The sequence below is a fragment of the Limanda limanda genome, chromosome 22 (assembly GCF_963576545.1).
Source record: "Limanda limanda chromosome 22, fLimLim1.1, whole genome shotgun sequence".
NCBI classification, from domain to species: Eukaryota; Metazoa; Chordata; class Actinopteri; order Pleuronectiformes; family Pleuronectidae; genus Limanda; species Limanda limanda.
The window spans coordinates 2,332,670-2,358,787 of NC_083657.1; the positions used below are offsets into that span (position 1 = coordinate 2,332,670).

A 26,118-nucleotide genomic window follows, 5' to 3' on the forward strand; every position below is an offset into this window, starting at 1 on the left:
TTTCTCCACATGAGAACGAATCAAACACCTCGACTCCTCTCAACGGTTTGTGAGTCATCTTGTAAATTGCTCGCTTCCTTTTACGTCACAAAAATCAAAAGCATTTAGTTTAAAAAAAAAAAAAAAAAAGGCTTAAATGAAGCGTTTGATTCCAAAATTAGACGCAGATCAAATTTAGTCACAAGGAGAAAAGAGAGATTTTCCCCCATTTCTGACTCGTGTGTTTTATCAGATATCATCTGAGCGTTATCAGGCGTCTCTGGTGCTTTGTGGATTTTTCCACTGACCTCCTGTCTCTCTGCTGTGTCACCATCTGTGTCCTGAGACGAGTCCGAGCAGAACCCAGCCGGTTCCTCCTCCGCCGGCCAAGGCCCCGAGCAGCAGGGCGCCGGAGCCATGGCGACAGCGGTGGGCGTGTCCCGGTGCTGAGGAGAATAACACAACAGTAACTGGATGAGTGACACTGCTGAGTACATGTTATTAATACAAGGTCTATTAATACACACAATCAGATGCGTGTGAAGTTATGATGATATCGAAGATGATTCAATGCCTGTGACAGGAAATGATCACTTCCTGTGTGTGAGTAACAGGAAGTGTCATTGAAGACGACTGTTCAGAAGATATTTGACATATACGTGAATCGAGCTGTCAATCAATGGGACCTGAATGAAGCTGCCTTCAGTCATGCAATGCATTCTGGATATTCTCACAAGGGGATGTAAAGCTACAGACATTATATCTGAAAACTCTCAGGTGAAATAATAACTTTACCAATAACAAAATGTCATGGAGGAACCTGTTGTTTGTAGTAATGAGCATAAAAAGCATAAAAATGCCTTTAACAGTTGAAATCTAAAGTTGTTCTGTGTGAATAAAACATAAAACACGAGCTATACATATTCACTATGTTATCACAAAATAAAAATGATAGGAGACAAAGATGAGTCAGTTCTGAAGAGGCAGCACTGCCCCCTGCTGGTTGTATTAAAGTCAAACTTAGTAAAGAATTAAGTAGAGTTTTAAATTAAACCAGGTTTTAACCACACAAACTACTTCTCCTATCATTGTTAAATATAAATATAAATATAAATTTTTAGCTAAACAATACATAGACATAAATACATAAACGATTAATCTGTTACACAATGTACACATTACTATGGTTAAGTAGTATTTAGGATACGTGTTTATTTGTTTGTTTAAGTTTTACTGGTTCAATGTGATTTAGGAAATAGGATTATTAAATATTTGATTGACTAAATCTGAGGTGAAAATTAACTCACGTTGAAGATTTGAGTGATTCTGTAGAAACAAAGGAAACTTACTGAGTGTTGAGCTGTGAGTCACTAACCCGGAAGTAGAGTCCAAACAAACAAATCCACTTGAGGAAGTAAACATATCCAGAAACATTAAGAGTCTAAATGTGTAAACACGTGATAAACACACGTAAAACATAAAGTTTGTATTGATCAGATTTAACAACAGCTCGTGATGACGTCTGATTGGACGCGGACATTACAGGTGAGTCCCTCAACTGGCGGGAAATAACACCGCAGACAGGAAGTAAAGTCAAACTGGACGAACCTGTGCGGTCATTTCAAAATAAAAGAGGAAACAGACAAATAAAAGCAGAAAGATTACAAGAAGGTAGAAATATATTTTGTATACAACATTCTGACACCACGTTAAAGACTTAAAAACAAGAATATAATAAAAACAAACAACTAATTATACTCTTAATTAATGAAATATGACTATATTTTATTTATATTGTACACAGAAGGTTAAAAATGAAAAATGGATCCATGAAATGTCCCCCAACATCATGTTTAAGTAAGTGATGACTGGAGGTAGAAATATATTTGTATACAACAGGACACCACGTTAAATGAAGACTTACAAAACAAGAAGATAATAAAAACAAACCACTAATTATAAAACTAATATATATTTATTTTATTGTATATTATGTCTAATGAACTAGGGGATGGGCACCAATATCACCAATATACAGAAGGTTAAATATGAAAAATGAATCCATGAAATGTCCCCCAACATCATGTTTAAGTAAGTGATGCATTAAAAACATTAGAAATATCTGAAGAATCACAGGACAAACAGTTGAATTCACCATTTATTGTCTATAGTTACATGCATACTTGCTAACAGTTGCGTTTAATGTGCAATACACAGTTTTATTTTGCTTGGTTGTCTATGTTATATTACTCCAAATGTATTTCTTTTAAAGTTTACAGGCTGTTCTTTAACAAAAGTCTATACAACATGATTCATTTCTCACATTTTCAACACAATGACGTTTCTTCACAAGTAGCCATAGATACATAAGGTATAGAAGGTTTGACATCACTGCCTCTGGTGCCTCAGGTTTCTTTTTTGTTTTTTTTGAGAATATTAAATAAGGATTTGCTGCTTTTTGTCTCCCAGGTTTGGTAACTGTGGTTTTCAGTTTCTGAGAAATGGCAAGAACCAGAGTGTTTCAGTCACAGCTCTAGATTCTAGGACACTGAAAGGCCGTGAAGTGCTCTGATCCAAAAACGCTGGCTTATTTTTAGCACTGACTTCATCTGTGGCTCTTGCATAACAATAAAAACCAGGAGATAACAGTGTTCTGTTCTTTCTCCAGATTTTGAATCCAGCTCGAACCCATTTTTCTGGCTGAAATTCGTTCCAGGTCTCGAGCACATCCTCATTTGAGCTGTTTTGATATTTGCTCTTTTATTTTTTATTCAACAATCAGCAAGAACCAACCGGGAGCTTATCGACATGTCCGAGCTGTAATTAATATTCTTCTCCAGCGTGCAGCAGCTGAGTCACACGTTTGTTTAACTACCGTGTGGTTTTATGTACAGAAAACTAAATCACTGCCTTCAAGACCCATCAGTTTCAAAATCCTGACATTTTCTGCAATAAACCAAATATGGTGAAAGAAAAACGATGCACTAGAAATAGTTTCAGATATTTGATGTATGCACCTGCTCTCTCTCGGGTTTAGTTGAGTCATTTTGATGAGCTCAATTTGCCAATTAGCATTAAGCTGCTCATTTCATGGTCAAGTAAATATTTCAGTTTTATAATAGAGAAAATAATTGGCTGTGAATCACATAATTAGTGCAAGATGGTGGAGTTCAAATCAGAAATATTTTAGCTTAATTCCTGGAGGTTCAGACGAGTCGATCATCTTTATTTACAGTTTAAATTATATATTTTTTATGTGAAATTTAGAAAATAGTTTAACTGTTTACTAGAAACTGTTTAAAGTGCATGTTTGGCTCAAGTCAACACGAATGGACAAATTAAAATAACATAAAAACAGCATCTGTTCACATGTTTCATATTGAAAAGACAAATCCATGTCTCACTGTCGAATAGCACTACACTTCCCAGAATGCACTTTGCCTTTAAGCTGTTGAACTCACACATCTGCAATATGGTCAGAAATCAGTGAAGCTTGTAAAACTGAAACAAATGGAACATGTAGAAACAGAGTTAGACGCTGATCGACTCATGTGATTATGGGATGTTTGCTTTGGCTCGAGATTAGATTCATAAATCACCTGGAACCTGGACAACAAAGAGTTGGACTCGTCCTGTAACTCGCTCTCCGGCCGGCGACAGTAGAAAAAAACCCTCAAACAAATCAAAGTGAACAATTCACCGCAGCACGTTTCAAAAATAAAAACCACATTATAAAAACACCACAGTCCAATCAGCTCACACTGAAGAGAGAGAAGAGAATATACTGATATTACTGTTGCAAAGTCTCTTATACGTATGCATTTATAGTCCGGGGGTGGGGGGGTGGGGGGAGCAGACGTGACCTTTGACCCCGGGTCGGGATGGCGAGCTTTGCGAGTGTGGAAGCGTTTAAAATATACGACCAATACCACAGCACACAGTCACTGGCGGAAATGTAAAACTACAAAAAGACCAAAAAATTAAAAAGTAGAATCAAAAATATCGCAAAGTAAAGAAGCTCGCTCGCTCTAGTGTTCTGTGACGTGAACGATGACTGATCACTGAACTCTCTGCTGGTGGCGCTTGTTTCCCCGGACCAGCGTCGTCCTGGCGGGTGGAGTCTCTCCTCCCACGACTCGCCGGGAATTTGGTTTTCTAATCGATTTTAAACACGATGATTTAAAACAGTGAATTATTATGTTCGAGCTTTTCCTTAATCTTCTTGAATAAAAACTGTTTATTTGGACCAAACTCCCACGAGTCTTAACGAGCGTGAACGTGTTTTATAAACGTCGCCCGCCCAATAAAACTTTTTTCCCTGATTATCAAACGACTTGTCTCATAAATCCATAAATTCTCAACATTTGGCAAATAAGTGATTTCACTCTAATTATTCTTGTGCTGAACCATGTGTTCTGTAAACTCTCTTCACTTTAAGAGCCGCTAATATTGCTCATAATTATAAATTTAAATATGTATCAAGGGAGTTTTGCTTTTCACAGTTAAGAATGAGTGGACGGGGGCGCGGGGGGGGGGGGGGGGTTGTTGAAATGTTAGTGTGTGTTTATTGTGCGATACACTCCGGGTGGTGTCGTCAGGGGCAACCAGGCGAGGAGAATGTGTGTGAATGTTTCTACGATTGAATTTCATCTTTTTACTCTTTCTGATTCTCGAACCCCTTCACCACCAGCTCAGTGTCGCCCCCTGCAGGCTCCTCCCCCCCCCCTCGTCGTCACCACCTCCCAACGAGCTCCGCCTCCAGCTCACGTCCTTTGATCTTTAGTCGGACCACTCGTTCTCGTCGGGATCGGAGTCGTCGTCGGACTCGCTGTACTCCACCGCGATGCGGCGGGACAAGATGGTCGCCACGTCGTTACCCACGGGTTCTCGCTTCGCCTCCTGCTCCCGCTGCTCCTGCACCTTCCTCAGCTGGATACCTGGAGGGGGGAGGGGGGAGGGAGGGGGGAGGGAGGGAGAGCAGATGAAATATCTACTAAAAGAAGCTACCACCTCATGTGATACTTGGACAGATCATCTCACACTCACCTCTGCGGATGGCGGCCAGCAGGTCGGAGCGGGCGTCGCTCATCGGGACCATCCCCGGCAGCGCCGCCTTCCTCGCCAGCGCCGCCGCGTCCAGGGCGCACTTTCCCACCGGGGACGGGTGGGCCTGGTGGAAGAGGAGGTTCCCTGGCGGCGGAGGCGGAGGGGCGGCGGGGGGTGCGCCTGACGGAGGGTGGGAGGGAGACGGCACGTAGTTGGCCGGGGGAGGAGGAGGGGAGGGGGAGTAAGGGCGGGAGAGGGCGGCGGAGGTGGGGGGGACGGCGGAGGCGGCGGCGGCGCCGGGCGGAGCCGCGGTGGAGTCGAAGGCCGTCTGGGCGGAGGGGATGGTGGGGGGTGGCGGGGGAGGGGCCGGTGGGATGTAGTACTCTGGGATGGTGGAGGGCTGCGCCCTGCAGGGGGCGAGAGAGAGAGAGAGAGAGAATGAATTCTACACGTCTACACGTCTCATTAACAGTCACAGGTTCGATTCCCTCACGTACCCTTGAGCAGCTCGGTAGTCCTTCACCGACTGCTGCCGCGGCCCGTTGACCGTCGGGTCGCCGCCGGCCGGGACCCCGTGTCCGGAGGGGGTCCGGCCCAGGGAGGCGGCGTGCCGTCCCGCCGCCGCGGCCCCCCCGGCCCCCGGGGGCTGGGTGGCCGGCCTCAGGCCCCGGTCCAGGGACTGGGTCTGGGCCGCGGCGCTGAGGTGGTCCCGGGCGTGGTGGTCGATGGGGTGGGCGGCGCCGGGGGCCAGGGTGGGGGGGTGGCTGGGACTCGCTGGGTAGGAGTCGGACGCCATCGATCTGTGGGAGGAAGTGAGTTGTTGAAAGGACCAGAGAGCATCATACATCAAAGAGTCTTGTTCTGAGTTTATTCTTAAATGTTCTTATTCAGGTTTGATTCTGCAAATCACAGTAGAATTCATATTATTAATTTATTCATGTGATCTAACTTGCCTTCTCCAGTAGAGGGCGGCATTGAGCTTTAAACAATCCAGTCACCACTTTACATGTGTCTCTCTTTGCAGGTTTGTGCTTCAAACGGTGTAATTGTGAGTTGTGCAGCGAACAGTGTGTGTGTGTGTGTGTGTGTGTGTGTGTGTGTGTGTGTGTGTGTGTGTGTGTGTGTGTACCTGCTGTCGGGGGACAGGGACCCCTCAGACGACATGCCGTGGTACGGCGAGGGCGTGAGCCGGGCGTCGGGTCGGAACTCTTTGTCGTAGGCCAGCACGTTCCACTCCTGGCGTCGGTTACGAGCCTTACGCACCTGCAGAGAAACAGGAAGTCACTGAAATGTTCCTCACACACAAATCATGTCTGTGACCTGAAGAATATCTTTGTTTGTGTATTCGAGTTCCTGTAATGTGTCAGTATCTCATGAAGCTGCTCAGGAATCGAGCGGCAGCGGGCGAGCTCCGTCTCTCTCACATCAGAGACAGTTTTAATGAAGCGTCTCTTAATGTCTCTACTTAGGCAAATGGCTTCGATACATTTCCCTGGAGGTGGTCTCAGAGTGATTCAGGATCCTCCAGGGTCTCCTCCAGCTTCAGTCGTTCACGTTCCAGAAGAAACTCCCTCAAGGCCGACTTGAGAGATCGTGTTCGAGAGGTCAAAGACGTGCTGACCACGGAGATCTGATCAGTTTGAGTCTAAGTGAACACTTGAAAGGATTCTCTCTCTCTCTCTCTCTCTCTCTCTCTCTCTCTCGAGGCTTCTTGAGGTTTCGTGTTCACACTGAGACGGACGCTCTGCTCTCGACATCGCCCGCGAGCAGTGGAATAATATATGAATATCGATATTTGTGTGTGTGGATGGTCACGGACCTTCTTGACCTCTCGACCCGGATCCTCCACCTGCTTCTGCTGCTCCTGGAACAGAGAGAGACAAACCGAGATCAGACGAGTGGAGAGAACAACTCATCGATTCCCGTGGTGGTGCAGAGGGAAATGAGAAGCGGGACTCGTCAGCAGCTCCGTCACCCGATGGAGTTCAAAGTCACACACGCACACTAGTCTACTCACCACACAACCACTACCGGGTAACAACCACTAGCGCTACACAACGGACGACAAGGGGAGGTGGCGAGAACCAACAAAGCAAGCACGGAGGGTGAGGTGAACGCAACACATGGACACAAACAGGAGGGAGTGTGTGTGTCTGTGTGTTTCACTGGTTTAACACAACCGGTGACTTGTGACGTGTTTGTGTGTCTTACCTGCGTCTTTGTGAGTGAGTGATGTGTGTGTTAGTGGGGTGTGTGTGTGTTTGGGGGGAGGGGGGAGGGGGGGGAAAGTGAAGGGCGATATGGGGCAGGTCAGGGGGTCGGGGGGTTGTCTTACAGAGATGGACAGGGGGCTCCTGGGTGGGGCCTGTCTGGAGTGGGGCCTGTCGGGGTGGGCCGGGCAGCCCTATGGAGACATGGGAGAAGAACAAGCTGGAGCATTAGACTGAGCAGAGGAGGAGGAGGAGGAGGAGGAGGAGGAGGAGGAGGAGGAGGAGGAGGAGGAGGAGGAGGAGGAGGAGCAGGGTGCGTGGAGGCCAGGTAACACTATCGATAAATCCGAGAAAGGAAGAAGAGAGACAGAGGGACGGACGGAGGGTTCGTCCTCTCGATGCCGAGCTGAGGGGAAACTACTCTTTTATTTTGAAGGGGTTTTATTCTGTCGTTTCCAGGTTGAAGGAGGAGGACACAGAGAGATGTGAGCAGCGTCCAGTCGAACAGAAACACTGACGAGGTGCAGCGGACACATGCAGCAGCAGCTGTTCAGGGCGGGGGGGTAGATAAGTGGTATTTGTGTGACTGAATCAAAAGGGGGAACTTCACTCTCTGAGCTGGACAGGTTGGACGATTTCTCATCTGGAATTACGATCTCCAACAGCTGCTTACTGATAAAACCATAGATATCATATATAAAGACTAGATGTCTTGTTCGACGGAGCCGGACGTCACCACATGGCGGCCATCTTGCTAGGGGGCAGCTCGCTCACCTATAACATTGTGTTGGTAAATAACCATAACTTGCTCAATTTTCAACCGATTTGGAAACGGTCTGGTTTGTTATAAACGTCAGAGATTATTCATTTTTTTTAGAAAATAACATAATTATTCATAAGTATGCAGTGTCATATCTACATCTCTGACGTTTATAACAAACCAGATCGTCTAAAAATCGGTTAAAAATTTAGCAAGTTATGGTTATTTACCACTACCAACTAGGGCTGGGCAAGTTAACTCGTTTTAATCGAGTTAACTCAAGTGATGAGTTAACTCGATTGTTTATCCGCCAATTATTTTCTTTTTTCCTGTTCTGCAGCAGTCAGCAACAGACTTTCACAAAATAAAAGCCTGACCTTCACAATAAAACAATAAATAATCAAACCTGAGTTAATGCGAGATAAAATAATTAATCGAGTTAACTCATCACTTGAGTTAACTCGATTGAAACGAGTTAACTTGCCCTGCCCTACTACCAACACAATGTTAATGGTGAGCGAGCTGCCCCGTAGCAAGATGGCCGCCATGTGGTGACGTCCGGCTCCGTCAAACAAGACATCTAGTCTTTATATATGATATCTATGGGTAAAACGTCCTCTCAGCATGTCCACCTTTTCCACGATGTTGATTAAACGAACAGGATGTTAAATACACGCACAGAACCAGAGGGAGACTTCTGTCCCTCCTCTGTTTTCATTAAGGTTCATTCACCTGTGTCTTCTGAGAGTTAAGCACAAAGACGTAAGAGGAGAGTGAAGCAGCTAAATGGAATCCAGCCTTCGATGACGAGACTGTAGCGTAAAAACCTGGGTTATTTCATAAGAGGCAACATCTAACGTGATTAATGTTTGACATAACAAACTCTTAATAATTGTATCCCCCCTCCTCTCTGTGGATAATGGACCTGCCCAGCTGCTGCTGCATCAATAACCAACTACAACAACGAAGCCAAGCTAAATGAGAACAGTTATAGGAATGCGACAAAATTAAATAACGGCAGAAACAAAACACACAACGAGGCTGGAAAGGAAACAACAGATTAGCAAAAGTAAAGCAGAGGAAGTATTTTCTTTGAACTGGTGTTTTTCATTCTCTCACACATCACAACACACAGCGAAAGACACAGATACACACTTACACAATCGTACACATACTGTACATATTTGCTGTGTGTTTAACAGAACAAACACACACACACACACAACCGCACACAACCGCACCTTCTGCCGTCGCTTCTCCTTGCGCTTGTCCTCCGTGGCCTGCAGCATCTTCTCCTTCCACAGGATGAAGAAGTAGGACGGGTCGGTGTAGAACTTCAGTGCGTCCTTCTTGTCATCTCTACGCAGAGGGATGGAAAGACAGATTGGATTTGTGAGGTCACCGTGACCTTGACCTTTGACCTTTTGATCGCCCGGATCTAATCAACTAATCTGTGAGCCCAACTGAACATTTGTGCCATATTTGAAAGAATTTCCTGGAGGAGTTCTGGAGATATATGGACTGAACCACTGACCTGTATGGACTGAACCACTGACCTGTACGGACTGAACCACTGACCTGTACGGACTGAACCACTGACCTGTATGGACTGAACCACTGACCTGTATGGACTGAACCACTGACCGGTATGGACTGAACCACTGACCCGTATGGACTGAACCACTGACCCGTATGGACTGAACCACTGACCCGTATGGACTGAACCACTGACCCGTATGGACTGAACCACTAACCCGTATGGACTGAACCACTGACCTGTATGGACTGAACCACTGACCCGTATGGACTGAACCACTGACCCGTATGGACTGAACCACTGACCCGTATGGACTGAACCACTAACCCGTATGGACTGAACCACTGACCTGTATGGACTGAACCACTGACCTGTATGGACTGAACCACTGACCCGTATGGACTGAACCACTGACCTGTATGGACTGAACCACTGACCCCTATGGACTGAACCACTGACCCCTATGGACTGAACCACTGACCCGTATGGACTGAACCACTGACCCGTGTGGACTGAACCACTGACCTGTATGGACTGAACCACTGACCTGTATGGACTGAACCACTGATCCGTATGGACTGAACCACTAACCTGTATGGACTGAATCACTGACCTGTATGGACTAAACCACTGACCCGTGTGGACTGAACCACTGACCTGTATGGACTGAACCACTGATAGTGTTGGGGAGTAACGGAATACATGTAACGGCGTTACGTATTTAGAATACAAATTATGAGTAACTGTATTCCGTTACAGTTACAAATTAAATAGATGGTATTCAGAATACAGTTACATTGTTGAAATCAGTGGATTACATGACGGTACTTCTCTGTTTCATGAGTTTATTCACTCTCTCGTAAATCCACCGGCGGCAAAGCCCCCAGGAAGCAGCTGGAGACCAGGGCTGCCGTAAGAGCGCCCGGACCCCGGCGGCGTGAAGGAGCCTCACCGTTACAGGCCCGGGACCGTTACAGGCCCGGGACCGTTACAGGCCCGCGAACAAGGCTCTGAGAGAGTTCCGTCGCTACCAGAAATCTACGGAGCTGCTGAACCGCAAGCTGCCCTTCCAGCGCCTGGTGAGAGAAGACCAACCTGCGCTTCCAGAGCTCCGCTGTCATGGCTCTGCAGGAGACCAGCGAGGCACGCAGGGTTCACACCGGAACCCCCGCCCCCCCCCCCTCTCTTTTTATCTTTATGACTGCTTGTGTGTCTGTAGTGGATGGGCAGAGGGGGGCATTTAATAATGTGATCGGTCAAATTGGTAAAATTAAAACTCCAGGACAACAGAAGGGGAATACAAACTATGGGATGCATGCTTTATCATTTATATCATATAAAATATGTCATCAATATCGTTTAAAATCATTTTTCAGTGTGTTTCCTGCAGCGATACGCTCGCGTCAAGCGCAAAAAATAGGCCCGACGCCGAAACGATCGCTGCACGACGCGAGGCAGCCTTGGCGCAGGGGGGGGGGGGCTTCAGCCTCCGGTGGGACCGGCACAGAGGTGGGAGTGGATGGGAGCCGGACATCCAGCTGGAGAGAGAGTTTAAACTGCTGCTGCTCCACTGATTATAACAACGCCGCAATCATACACTTAAAATATGCAATACAAACCGGAAGTATTCCAAGTATTCAGAATACGTTACTTAGATTAGTTAATGTAATGGAATACGTTACAGATTACATTTTTGGGCATGTATTCTGTATTCTGTAACGGAATACGTTTTGAAAGTATCCTTCCCAACACTGACCACTGACCTGTATGGACTGAACCACTGACCCGTGTGGACTGAACCACTGACCCGTGTGGACTGAACCACTGACCTGTATGGACTGAACCACTGACCTGTATGGACTGAACCACTGATCCGTATGGACTGAACCACTGACCCGTATGGACTGAATCACTGACCTGTATGGGCTGAACCACTGACCTGTATGGACTGAACCAGTGACCTGTATGGACTGAACCACTGACCCGTGTGGACTGAACCACTGACCTGTATGGACTGAACCACTGACCTGTATGGACTGAACCACTGATATGGACTGAACCACTGACCTGTATGGACTGAACCACTGACCCGTATGGACTGAACCACTGACCTGTATGGACTGAACCACTGACCCGTATGGACTGAACCACTGACCTATGGACTGAACCACTGACCTGTATGGACTGAACCACTGACCTGTATGGACTGAACCAGTGACCTGTATGGACTGAACCACTGACCCGTATGGACTGAACCACTGACCTGTATGGACTGAACCACTGACCCGTATGGACTGAACCACTGACCTATGGACTGAACCACTGACCTGTATGGACTGAACCACTGACCTGTATGGACTGAACCACTGACCCGTATGGACTGAACCACTGACCCGTACGGACTGAACCACTGACCCGTACGGACTGAACCACTGACCTGTACGGACTGAACCACTGACCTGTATGGACTGAACCACTGACCTGTATGGGCTGAACCACTGACCTGTATGGACTGAACCAGTGACCTGTATGGACTGAACCACTGACCCGTATGGACTGAACCACTGACCTGTATGGACTGAACCACTGACCCGTATGGACTGAACCACTGACCTATGGACTGAACCACTGACCTGTATGGACTGAACCACTGACCTGTATGGACTGAACCACTGACCTGTATGGACTGAACCACTGACCTGTACGGACTGAACCACTGACCCGTATGGACTGAACCACTGACCCGTACGGACTGAACCACTGACCCGTACGGACTGAACCACTGACCTGTACGGACTGAACCACTGACCTGTATGGACTGAACCACTGACCTGTATGGACTGAACCACTGACCCGTATGGACTGAACCACTGACCCGTATGGACTGAACCACTGACCTGTATGGACTGAACCACTGACCCGTATGGACTGAACCACTGACCCGTATGGACTGAACCACTGACCTGTATGGACTGAACCACTGACCCCTATGGACTGATCCACTGACCCGTATGGACTGAACCACTGACCTGTATGGACTGAACTACTGACCCGTATGGACTGAACCACTGACCCCTATGGACTGAACCACTGACCCGTATGGACTGAACCACTGACCCGTATGGACTGAACCACTGACCCGTATGGACTGAACCACTGACCTGTATGGACTGAACCACTGACCCCTATGGACTGAACCACTGACCCCTATGGACTGAACCACTGACCCGTATGGACTGAACCACTGACCTGTATGGACTAAACCACTGACCCATGTGGACTGAACCACTGACCTGTATGGACTGAACCACTGACCTGTATGGGCTGAACCACTGACCCGTATGGACTGAACCACTGTCCTGTATGGACTGAACCACTGACCCCTATGGACCGATCCACTGACCTGTATGGACTGAACCACGGACCTGTATGGACTGAACCACTGACCTGTACGGACTGAACCACTGACCTGTATGGACCGACCACTGCCCCGTATGGACTGAACCACTGACCCGTATGGACTGAACCACTGATAAGGACTGAACCACTGACCTGTACGGACTGAACCACTGACCTGTATGGACTGAACCACTGACCTGTATGGACTGAACCACTGACCTGTATGGACTGAACCACTGACCCGTATGGACTCAACCACTGACCTGTACGGACTGAACCACTGACCTGTAGGAGCTGAGGATGTTCAGCGGTGGAGGTTTGTCACAGCGGTGGTAGATCTCCACCACCGGGTTGGGCACCGAGGTCCTGGACACCACCTGCTGGTCCTGGATGGTACTGCTCTTGAAGGCCTTCCTCATGTTGATGTCCTGCAGAGACACTGGAGGCAGAGGGGGAGGAGCTTAATCTATTTATGAATAAACTTTCACAAATGAAACACAATCAGAACCAGTGTGTGATTCTCTTCATTCTCTGAACATCAGGAGGACGAAGAGAATATAAAATAAAGACAGTTTAAATACTGTATGCACAAACACACACACACACACACACAAACACACACACACGCACAACCACACACGCTGAGTAGGTGATAATAGGACAGCAGGGACAGATTAGTCTTAGAGCTTGTTGCATCAGCTTTATACACACACATGCACACACACACACACACACACACACACACACACACACACACACACACACACACAATGTGACAATGTGATGTGCACACATGTGACAGTGTGTGTGTGTGTGTGTGTGTGTGTGTGTCTGTGTGTCAGAGGCAGAAAGAGAGAGTGAGAGCTGGAAAAAAATACCACACATATGTGTGTCAATCCCTTAACCCCAGAAGAGATTTAACACAACTGCAATGCTATCCAGGATCTACCAGATGTCTAAACAAACACACTTACACACACTTACACACACACACACACACAGACACACACACACATCAGCTCAATGTATAACAAGGTTAAACCGACAGTGTGACATATGTTCTGAGGACTGATTTATTGACCTCTTCATTTACACAGAATGTTTGTGTGTGTGTGTGTGTGTGCGTGTGTGCAGATTGTGTAGCAGGAGCACACTGCTGTCTGCCGAGTGTTTGATCATTCCTTCCTAAACTTCTCTCCCTGCAGCAAAATGAATAATCCACAAAACTAGCAGCTAATGCAATTTTCATTCAGACACAACTTCAAAGAAACTCTCTCTCTCTCTCTCTCACACACACACACACACACACTGAGACACACAAACACTGAGACACAAACACAGACACACACACTACCTCCTCGTTCTCCGTCTCTAATCGTATTTACTCTCGGATTCCAACATTCCTCTTCCTCTCTGCACAAACTAATTTGTTGATTCCTGCTAACGACCAGATTAATGCCATAAATTGTCTAATTACATGGTTTCCACTGACCTGACAACATCAGTGTAAGTGTATTTCAATCGTGTGTGGAAGGACGTGCAGTAAAACATCTTGTTACTTTAAACCCAAGTAAGATGAAGAATATTAAATAAGTAGGTTCGTTTTCCCACAAACTGAGCGTGAAAATGTGATTTCCACGAATCAGCAGCATGAAAAGTGAACAGTCTCGCTTTCTGTTCAGGGTTTAATCTCTAGAGCTGACGAGGGAAGAGCTCACTGGTGAAAGTCTGTCAAGTATCAAACCAAGTTATGATGAAAATACCAATAACCTGAGATTATTGTCCCTAAATCTGGTGGAATGATGGGACAGGAGCTAAGAAAGAACACATTCAATGTCGGCGTGGATTCATTGTGTCTGAAAGCAGCTTTATTGTCTCTAATGACTTGATTTATTCCCTGTGTTACTGTATCTGTAGTTTTTAAAGGATTGACGAGTATAATCCAGCTCTTATTTTGAAATGTCCCCTTCATGTGAGAACAATAACGTGGTTCAAATGATGACAGATGAGCGAGTGAATGTGTGCGGTAGGAAATGAAGAACAGACGAATGGCTGGTGCGTAGGCGGCGGAGGAGGAGGAGGAGGAGGAGGAGGAGGAGGAGGAGGAGGCATGGAGATGGACAGAGGAGGAGGAGATGAAAGGAGAGCACGCCGGGGGAGGAAGAGCGGGAGAGGAAGAGAGGAGGCGGAGGAAGAGGAGGATGAGACAAAGGAATGCTGATCGTTTGCTTTTCATCCAGTGCTGCTGGAGCTGATCTGCAGAATGACGAGGCAGTATCAGCGAGGAGAGAGGGAGAGAGGGAGGAAGAGAAAGAGAGAGAGTTCCAGGAAAAAGAGTGTGAGAAAAGGAGATAATGGAGAGAGAGAGAAATGGAGAGAGAGAGAGAGAGGGTGACTATATCAACAGATGTAGGTCTGTTTATACTCTTTACTCCACAGTGTGTGAGAACCTCCGCCCACCAGGATGAGACTGGTTCAAATATTAACTATGACGATGATGATGATGATGATGATGATGATGATGATGATGATGATGATGATGATGATGATGATGATGATGATGATGATGATGATGATGATGATGATGATGATGAAGAGTGAAACCCACCTTCCTCCACGGTGGAGTCGAGCTGCGTGACCTTCACAGCCAGCTGGTCCACTCGCTCCTGGAGGCTGCTCATCCTCAGGTAGAAGCTGTTGGCCTCATTAAACAGTTCCCCGAAGATGTCCTCTGCATGGCGACCTGGACACACACACACAGACACACACACAGACACACACACAGACACACACACACCAGACACACACACACACAGTTAGGTCTGATCCTGGGACTTCATTTCCCATTCACCCTTTCTTCTTTCCTCCTGGGAACGTTAACAAGGAGGATTCACACTTCACTGAGCTTCACATCTCAGCGTTTAATATCCACAGAGAGGAGAACCAGCAGGGGGCGCCGTTCTGAGGAAGCAGCAGGAGGAGAAGTTTCTACAGAGAACTGCAGGTGAGTGAACGGCTTTCACTCAAATATCTTTATTCTAATTCTACAGACATGAATCATTGATGTGAATAGATTATAGCTTCATAACATGAGCCTGACACACTCATAAATGTATCTGTCTGCCGATATGAAAGCTTTTATAAACAATGCAGACAATATGTGCAACAATATTTATATTTTAAGTCAATTCTTATCTGTATTTATAGTTATTTCATCTAGTTCTTCGGTTGACTGGTTTGATTTTGAGGAAACTCCCTAAATCATGTTCAACAGGCCAACAACGGGATTTATAAGGTCACCGTGACCTTGAGCCTTTGACCTTTTACCACCAAGTCAAATCACTAGATTCTTCTAGTCCAACAGATAGTTAGTGTTCTGTAAGGTCACGGTGACCTTAACCTTTGACCTTTTACCACCCAAGTCAAATCACTAGATTCTTCTAGTCCAACAGATTGTTAGAGCCCGATGTAAAGACCCTTCCTGAGACGTGTTCTGTAAGGTCACGGTGACCTTGACCTTTGACGGTCGGACAGAAAACCTGATGCCTCCGGCTGCTGGCATTCACCGGAGCAGAAGCATAATAAAAAAGGTTAAAAAAAAAATGGATGAATGGAAAGATAATTCACAGAGATGAAGGTCAGTCGATGCTGCTCCTCCTCCTCCTCCTCCTCCTCCTCCTGTCTCAGCAGGACGAGCGGCCCCCTGCTGTGCACCTGTTGGACCCAATACTCAAACATCTCTCTGAGCGTGTGCGGAGACAGATTCATTTTATGATTTATTTATGATCAGAAATGCTTTGAATAACGCTTCCAACTCCAAAGCCACATTAAGAACGCACACATTCAGACGGGACGCCTGCCTCAGCTTCTCCTCCAGCCGACTCCACCACAGACGGAGCAGAGAATCAGCTCTCTCACATCTTCACTGAGCTGTCGCCGAATTGAAATTCATCCTCTGACAGTTAATCAACATGTAAATAGCTACGTTCCCAGTGAATGATCTGTTTCCTGCCACACGGGCCGATCTCCTCTCTCATGTTTCTAACACACACAAAGAGAAGGAAACCGTGACATCAGCGGTGAACATTCACAGATATGAAGCAACTAAAGGGAAAGGGAAGGATCTGCACCTGGACCCTGCTCACTGCAGAATGCTGACTCATCAGGATGGAGCTCAAATAGAAGAATTAAACGCAGCAAGCTCTTCGGCAGCGTCTCTACTTGTGTATCTGTAAAATGTAACCTTAATTTGCTGTGTTGAGCAATTGTCGACATGAACATCGCTCTGAATTCATTTGTGTTTTGTGTGTGATGTCAGATTGAGATTCACAGGTTGTCCCTACATGTCCGCAGGTCGAGTCCTCCAACCCACAGTCACAGAGTCCAGAACACAAACGTCCCTTTAACAAATGAGGTCGTGAGCAAACATCTGTGCTGGACTCACTCAGGCTGCCCAGCTGTTTGATGATGGCGGCCAGCGTGCTGTTGGTGACGCACTCCAGCTCGCTGGTCACTCCGTCTGGCAGCGCCCCCCGGCACAGGTGCCTGGGCTCGATGTTCCTCTTCACCAACGGCATGCTGGTCTACGAGTCTGAGAGAGAAACGACAGAAGGGGAAAACACGTTGAGGATTGATGGTGAGAATCACTGTGTCCGGAGCTGTTTCATGACATCAGATCCTAAACTGAGCCTGAAGCTGCGAGTCTGGATTCTGATGAACAAGCTGCGTCTCGTTATTCAAACTCCCTGCGGAAAATAAGCACATTAGCAACAACCCAGCGCCACAGATCAGAGAGAGAGAGAGAGCTGTGGTGAGTTGGGTAGTTGGGCTCAGTCCTGATGGAGATGAGGGTGTCATGTCCGCCGTGGGGGGGGGGGGGGGGGCAGTCGCTCATCACGCTGCCTAATGTCAACGTGGCTGAAAGGAGCCGAGAGCCAAACGAGCCGGAAAGAGGTTTTTAAATGGTGCTAACGAGCTGCAACTGTCGAGAGACAACGAGGGACAGAGAGAGAGAGAGAGGGAGAGAGGGAGAGAGAGAGAGAGAGCGAGAGAGGGAGAGAGAGGGAGTGGAAGGGAGAGAGAGAGAGAGAGAGAGAGAGAGAGAGAGAGAGAGAGAGAGAGAGAGAGAGGGAGAGGAAGGGAGAGGGAGAGGGAGAGGGAGAGAGGGAGAGGGAGAGGTAGAGGGAGAGGGAGAGGGAGAGGGAGAGGGAGAGGGAGAGGGAGAGGGAGAGGGAGAGGGAGAGGGAGAGGGAGAGGGAGAGAGGGAGAGAGGGAGAGAGGGAGAGAGGGAGAGAGGCAGAGAGATAGAGAGAGAGAGGGAGTGGAAGGGAGAGGGAGAGGGAGAGGGAGAGGGAGAGGGAGAGGGAGAGGGAGAGGGAGAGGGAGAGGGAGAGGGAGAGAGGGAGAGAGGGAGAGAGAGAGAGGGAGAGAGAGAGAGAGAGAGAGAGAGGGAGAGAGATAGAGAGAGGGACAGGGAGAGAGAGCGAGAGAGAGAGAGAGAGGTTTAACCAAAGATGGACGACACGGCGGCTTCCCAAAACTGAAGCCAAATCATGTTGATCGCCCCCTTACAGCAAGACGTCAAAAAAAAGGATAAGCGAGAGAATAAAAGAGTGAGAGAAAAAAGAGAGGGAGCAGCGGAAGTTGTATGAAAGTGGGCGAGCGTTAGAGGAAGCGGCTCCGCTCCGTTTGCACTCTATGTGGGACAAGCTTGTTATTTTGGGCCATGATTTTGTGTGTAAGTGTGTGAGTGTGGTTCAGAAATATTAGAGTGTGTGCGACTTCTTGGTGTTGCACGTGTGTGAGTGTGTTCCCAGGTCAGTGCTTCTGGAAACACTCTCTCCCACGTTATTAATATAATCATCGGCACAATAATTATTTACTTGATGAAAAATAATGAAACCGACACAACGGAGGAAAAGAGCTCGCTGCCAAAATGTGTGTTTGAGCCAAAGACTGTAAATAAAGACCGACAAAAGTGAAGCCTAGATGTCCAGGACCCCCCCTGGTGGCTGGCTGTAGTATAGGTCATGATGAACTGATTCGATTTTGTTGGGTCAAGGTCAAGGTCGTTATCAGCTCACAAAATAAATGTGTAGCCTTATTGATCCGATATCTCAAGAATAACCTCCGGGAAATCCTTCGCAGACTCTTTAAATGACGTCATTAGCTAACAAATATTTTGTCGTCATTTCCGAAGTGGAGACGCGTCGTTTATCTGTAAACACAGCGTTGTTACTGTGTGCTAATCCACACACAAAGCTCCTGTAAGTGTGTGTGTGTGTGCTCTGAAGCGCACGTCGTCTCTAATGAGCAGCGACTCGCTCGTCCTCTTTACGTCTCGTTCTCGCTCGCGCTCTCGCTCTCTCTGGCTCCTCCTCCCTCTAACGGCTTCAGACAGTCAACTACACAAACCAACTCAGATTGTGCTGGTTTGTTTTCGGTTTGTGTCGTCGAGATTCCTTGATTGTGCGTCCACTTGTGTGTGTGTGTGTGATTTGAGGTCGACGCCCCCCCCCCTTCCTGCAGCTGTAAATAATCTAACACCGCGTCTGTTTAATAAAACATACACGCCCCTCTTCATCCTCCATTACCGCGGCAACGCTTGCTCTTCATCTCTTATTTGTCTGAACCTCCTCCACCTTCTCTCCCTGGTTTCATTAATAAATCAAAGCGGGTGAATATCTCCTCCTCCGACTCCCCCGGTGTCCATCACAGAGACGGAGTTCCCCCATCTGAGAGTGTGTGTTTGTGTGTGTGTGTGTGTGTAGAGAACAGTGTGTGTGTGTGTGTGTGTGTGTGTGTGTGTGTGTGAGGGATGCTGCTGAGATGCTGATGACACTTGTGATGTAGGTTTACACGCATGAAAGGATGTTGACCCACACACACACACACACACACACACACACACACACACACACACACACACACACACACACACACACACACACACACACACACACACACACACACACACACACACACACAGGTCAGCTGCAGGGCGAAGTGGCTTCACCCATGTGAACTACTTGCTCCTCCAGACAAAGACAGCAAAGACAAAGGAGGTCAAATGGAAAGTCCCAGAACTCGTGGTAGAAAGATGTGATTATTTTTATATGAAAGATCTCTCACTGAAAAAAATAATTCATGCAGCAGAAACCCTGGGATCAGATGATTTCATATGAAGAAGCTGATTGAGCACAAAGGACAGAGACAGATTTCTGGGACACCTACGTCAACGTTAACTCGTGAACATTTGAATAATTCCAGCTCTTGATTTAAAGATATATTCTCTCAGATGAATAATTTGTGCTCTTGATTTGGCAGAATTCATCAACCTCTGTGGTTTTATGTTGAACTCGGACAGAGACAAGGGGATCACTTCATATTTTACAGGATAAGAAACATAAAAAAATGTTAATAAATTACCCGTCAGTTAAATCTGTTAGACTCATAAGAGCCAGCAGCAGCATTCCAGACATTAACAGTCGAGCCTGACGCTGGAGAAGATGGATCTCAGGGTCTGTTTGATTTGTGCGACGCTGTTCGAGGCGTCTTCGAGGACACGGAGGGAAAGAGAGAGAGAGAATTAACAAGACGACGAGAAGGAGGAGGGGGAGGAGGAGGGAGGGGGGGGGGTTTGTGAAAAGTGTGCCGCCTGAGCCCTGGGAAGGTCGCCATGGCAACGCGCTGAGGAATCCGCTCCGCTGCTCGAGAGTGGAACTCGGCGCGACTCCGAGAATAGTGTGAAAGAGACGGAGAGGAGAGGAGAGGGAGAGGGGGGGCAGACAGTAGAGACAAAGGAGGAGAGGGGGGTGGGGGGGGGGGGGTGGACAAACACTGTGAGAACTTTAAGTAAAGACTTTAAATTCAGAGCAGGTCTCCAGACGATGTATCTCCAGAGTCCGACACCTGAGACCTAACCAGGTGGTTTGACAGATCGAGAAGTCGAAATTCTTGATGCTTGAGATCAAAGATTCTTGATCAAGATGAAAGGACGCATGAGCTCGACCGTTTGAGAGAGAGAGAGAGAGAGAGAGAGAAGAGTTCTACACGTTAGCATCCGGCTGCAGCTACATTCCTGCAGAGGATTCTGCAGAGTCATCACTTCACTTCTTAGAACCTGTTCACGTCACATGGTGCAACGACCAGATTCTGCTGAAATCAGAGGGTTGTAGCTCCTGAGAGATTATTCCCATTTCCAGTATTCGCTGTTTAAATATGTGTATATCTATAATAATTTGGTCAAATGCTGTAAAGTAATAATGAAGAAGGTGTTCTGATGCCTGAAGGATCTGGATCATTGACTAACAGCAACGACCAGATTCAGAGAACTTTGACAAATTCAGAGGGTTGAAGCTCCTGAGAGTTTATTCCCATTTCGAGTATTTGCTGTTTAAATTTAAAATGCTGTAAAGGATTTGGATCATTGACTAACAAACTCGTCTGTGACACCATCAGAAGTTCATGTTCTGTTCGATACACACACGTCTCTGTATTTACATTGTCTCGTGCCCGGCTCTGAAGGCTGTGGGTGTAATCTGTAATCAGAGGAGACGTGATCCCTCTGATCCGCAGCCTCGTGTCTGAGGAGCAGCTGAGATCCGTCTGCACAGGGTTCACACCCAGAGAAGAAGAACTCTGCGTTTAAACTCTGGTCTGAATCCACCGAACCACTGTGAACTCTAGTATTTCATTTCTGAGTGGAATATAATTATAAATAAGTGAACAACTTCTGACATGTCCACATGAACAGCTTCATATAGAGGAGGATGGTATAAATTACTGCCCTAAACCAAACTAATCATTCCTGCAGGCGGTCAGCTAATGCTATTACGCTCCGTCTGCTCGGCCACAGACTTAACACACGCACACGCACACACACACACACACACAGACACACACAGGTTAGCCACCCGGCCTCCAGACTCTCGCACTCGTCTCCTGCTCCATAGGAGGCGCTCGGTATAATCACAGCTAATTATCGCTCTACAGTAACTAATGGAAATGACAAGCTCTGCTTCTTTATGAAGATATAATTAGATAATACGATTCACCGGGGACCGACTCACATTCTCACCCGTGCAACAGCTAGCTGGGGCTGCACTGTTTTCACAAAGGAGTATGAAAGCTGATGCTTTATGCAAGTATATATATATAGATGTTCTTTAAAGGGCAATGAGCAGCTTGTGGGAAGATCTGCTGCAACTTCAGCTTCTTGTTTTAAGATTTAACGCTGCACGATATTGCACACGACCACGTTACCATGGCAATTTCCCAAACTAGCTACTTTCACACTTATGTTCCAATATCGATTCCAGCACCAAACGACTTCATGTTAGTGTCTCTAAAACCTCCAGAGTAGTGAGAGTATCGGACGCAACAGTAGCAGAGACGATGCATTTTAAAAAGAAAACGTAGTCGTGTGTACGTACCCTGTGAAATACACGTGATTTATCAGTTTAAAAGTGTTGATTTAATAACCACAACTTTGAAATCGGTGTCTTACAGCAGCTCGTTAATGTGGAACTGGTGGAACTGAGAGTTTGTGAGCATGCAGCTCTGACAACAGGAAGCTAAACCAACACAGACGCACGGAGCTGATGTTTTATTCAGAGTCAGAATCAGCCCGGCTCCGCTCTGTGGGCTCGGGGAAGCTCTCCGCTCGGGCCTGAGCCAGATGTCGGCTCACGGAGGCGTCAGCAGAACAAAGCTGCAACCGGACAACAAAGATAATACAGAAACACGTCGGACGAGCGCTCGGCTGCGTGAAAAACCTGAATCCTGGAGAAAAAACAAGCGTGTTTGTGTTTGAGGTTAAAGAACCAGACTGTGGGAGATGATTTGAGTTTCAGCTGCATCCCAAACTCTCCCTCCTCCTCCTCCTCCTCCTCCTCCTCCTCCTCCTCACTCTCTGATGTCTGTATTTGTTGATGCTCCTGGGTGAGGAGCCATTGTACAAAATGATCATAATTACAATGGCCTCCCCCCCCCCAACACACACACACACACACACACACACACCCTTCTCACTAATCCTCCCAAAAAACAAATTATGCAAAGCAGAGCAGAGAAGACGCAGAGATTTCTACGCTTCCTCTCTCCAGCTTTTTCTTTCTTCTTCTTCTTCTCCAAGAATCTGCAGCAGCAAGAAAACCCGATATAAATATATAGATATCATTAATATAAATACAACTCCCTGAGGTTGGTTTGGCATCCGCTCCGTCAGCCTCTGGTTTAGTTATTCGTCTTTATAGCTATTACAGATTTGATTAGTTATTAGTTAAAGCTCCTCAGTTCTTTAGCTCCGGCCTCGTTTCAAGTGAGATTAATGTCTCATGGATTGGGGGGGGGGGGGGGGGGGGGTAGACGCGTGGGCTCATAAACCAAGAGAGAGGAGATTCTCTTCCCTTGTTTCAGCTCATTAAATGTCGACTCACAGTTTATATTACTGACACTTTATCTTTATAAACATGTTAAACGTTACGGTTCAGCAGTGATACAGGAACTCCTCTAGGTGGTGAGTTCAAGGACAACACGGAATCTGGAAACCTGTCGTTGGCTGTTGAAGACAATTAACATTAACATTAAAAAGCTGGGACTCTAATATGTTGTAGAAAACAGAATCTGACAATAGAAACCAGTGGAATATCTGTACATTTATACTTGGAATTAACAATAGAAGTTTCTGAAACCAATAAAAATAGATGTAATCCAGATGAAATATTCAAATAAAAAGCAGCTGCACCCGAAGCCTCATTTCTCCTGAGGACATTTAAAGAGTCAAAACCTAAATATATGAAACATCTGCATGAAAACAGCAGCGACTGTGGAAGCGAGTCTCGTTCATTTCTGTTCCTTTCTCCTCTGCTAATGTGGCTGGTAAACAGGTCAGCCACAGAATGAAGGCCACGTTCCTGAACTGCATTCAGCGTGTGTGTGTGTGTGTGTGTGTGTGTGTGTGTGTTTGTGTAGTGTGTCTGTGTGTGGTGAGAACGCTCCCTGTGCCCCTCTGTGACCTCGTCCCTCACAATTAAATCTGTCGGCCTCAGCGCGATTGCAACAAGTCATCCGGCAGAAGCATGTGACCTGACAAACACACACACACACACACACACACACAGAGACACACTGGGTGGACTGGTGCCGGGCCCGGGCGCTGAGGCCTCATCACGTTAACGCTGGGATGGGACGTGTCCCCGTGTCCCAGATTCTCTGCTCCCACTTCAAACTGGGAAGTGGAACTGGAAACTGAAGATTAATCCACAGTAACACAAAGTTTCTGCAGGTTTCAGGTTCAATTTAAAGTTAAAAGCAACAAGAAGTAACACAAAAAGTCCCAGAATAACTCAAACTTCCCCATAAGTGAAGATGAGGTGAAGTAGCCGAGGAGAGAAAAACCCTGGAAACACGATTTATTGTAGTTTTATTCCAGTGTGTTAATATCTGTATCACACACACACACACTCACACACTAAAACCTGTGGCCAGAGATCGTCGCACAATCAATAGCTTTGTCGATAAAACCAGCAGCAACACACGAACACCGCCCATAGCAACCATCGCCGTGCTTTAACGTACTACAAGAAGTTTTTAACTGTTTGGTCTCAGTCGTATATTTCTGCCTCTTTATGACACGACAAGAGCAAAGGAGACAACGAGGGAGACAACTGTCTTCTTCTGGAAATGATTCTTGATCATTATTATTTCTGTGGTTGGGTCGGATGAAACGGTTTAAAGCCAGAGAAAGGACAAGAGAACAAAGAAAAGCTCCAACACGAGTCAACCTTCAGCTGATCCTGAATCAGCTCCTCACACAGACACGTCTCAGTTTCTCTGTGACTCGTTCTCATCGCTGTGCATCCTGCAAACAGCTGTGACTCTTTTCCAACTTCGTCCAAAACAAACGCACATGTCGACCAGACCGAGGTTTCTACCACAGACACTGGAAACACAGAATCAAAGGGTCCTTGTAGGAGTTTTGAATAAACATCTGTATAATCTACAAGAAGCTCGTTCATCTCAAGAGGATCTGGATGTTTTCAGATTCTACACTCAGCAGCTCTAACTACATAAAACCCAGCGTCTGTCAAAGTGAACCCGGGTGTGTGGAGCATTCCCGACAGACGGATCCCAGTCCGACCAGCAGCTCCTCTCTGACTGGTCCCATCATGTGAGTGAGGAGTCCCGGGTCGAGTCCTCAGAGGAAACTCACATCTCAGACCAGGACCAGACTCACAGACCACGTGTGTGAGGGAACAACCAAAGAAATCTGTTTGAATAACAAGATCAAATCCCACTTCCTTCCACCTGGAAACCTTTAACAGCACATCTGGTACGTGCATCTGGAAAACGTATGATCTGTGGAGAAGCTGGACGGACGTCTCCTGAGGTGAGAGCTCGACGCTGAGCTCTGGAAACCAGATCGTCCTCCGTGTTTGTAGCAGGAAACAGATCGGCGAGGTTACATCTCCATGGCAACGGCTCAGCGAGCGGCCGGCTCACCGACGCACAGAGAATCTTCCATGATGGAGATATTACAGTAAATGTTTTTTACTCCTTTAGACATTAAACTACAAGACTGAGTCGCACGCTGGGTCGAGCTTCAGTTTGAGAACAGAGAAGCTGCAGAACGTGTGTTTGAGTCCATATCCTGAACTGAGTCCAGATCCTGAACTGAGACCAGATCCTGAACTGAGTCCAGATCCTAAACTGAGTCCAGATCCTAAACTGAGACCAGATCCTAAACTGAGTCCAGATCCTAAACTGAGTCCAGATCCTAAACTGAGACCAGATCCTAAACTGAGTCAAGATCCTAAACTGAGTCCAGATCCGAGTCCAGATCCTAAACTCAGTCCAGATCCCAAACTGAGTCCAGATCCTAAAATGAGACCAGATCCTAAACTGAGTCCACATCCTAAACTGAGTCCAGATCCTAATGTGAGATCAGATCCTAAACTGAGTCCAGATCCTAAACTGAGTCCAGATCCTAAACTGAGTCCAGATCCTAAACTGAGTCCAGATCCTAAACTGAGTCCACATCCTAAACTGAGTCCAGATCCAAAACTGAGTCCACATCCTAAACTGAGTCCAGATCCCAAACTGAGTCCAGATCCTAAACTGAGGCCAGATCCTAAACTGAGTCCAGATCCTGAACTGAGTCCAGATCCCAAACTGAGACCAGATCC

The 26,118-nt window shown here is 46.8% G+C and overlaps 1 protein-coding gene across 1 annotated transcript; it reads right to left on the minus strand.

Moving 5' to 3' along the window:
- Nucleotides 1-4,758: 4,758 nt before the first annotated feature.
- Nucleotides 4,759-17,508, minus strand: zgc:109889 (uncharacterized protein LOC553542 homolog). Its single transcript, XM_061066443.1, has 10 exons — nt 17,376-17,508; nt 15,540-15,674; nt 13,217-13,370; nt 9,237-9,354; nt 7,361-7,429; nt 6,845-6,889; nt 6,155-6,288; nt 5,523-5,825; nt 5,026-5,432; nt 4,759-4,916 (listed from the first exon to the last, which is right to left on the minus strand). The coding sequence occupies exons 1-10, from the start codon at nt 17,506-17,508 to the stop codon at nt 4,759-4,761; spliced, it is 1,656 nt and encodes a 551-aa protein (XP_060922426.1).
- Nucleotides 17,509-26,118: the final 8,610 nt, after the last annotated feature.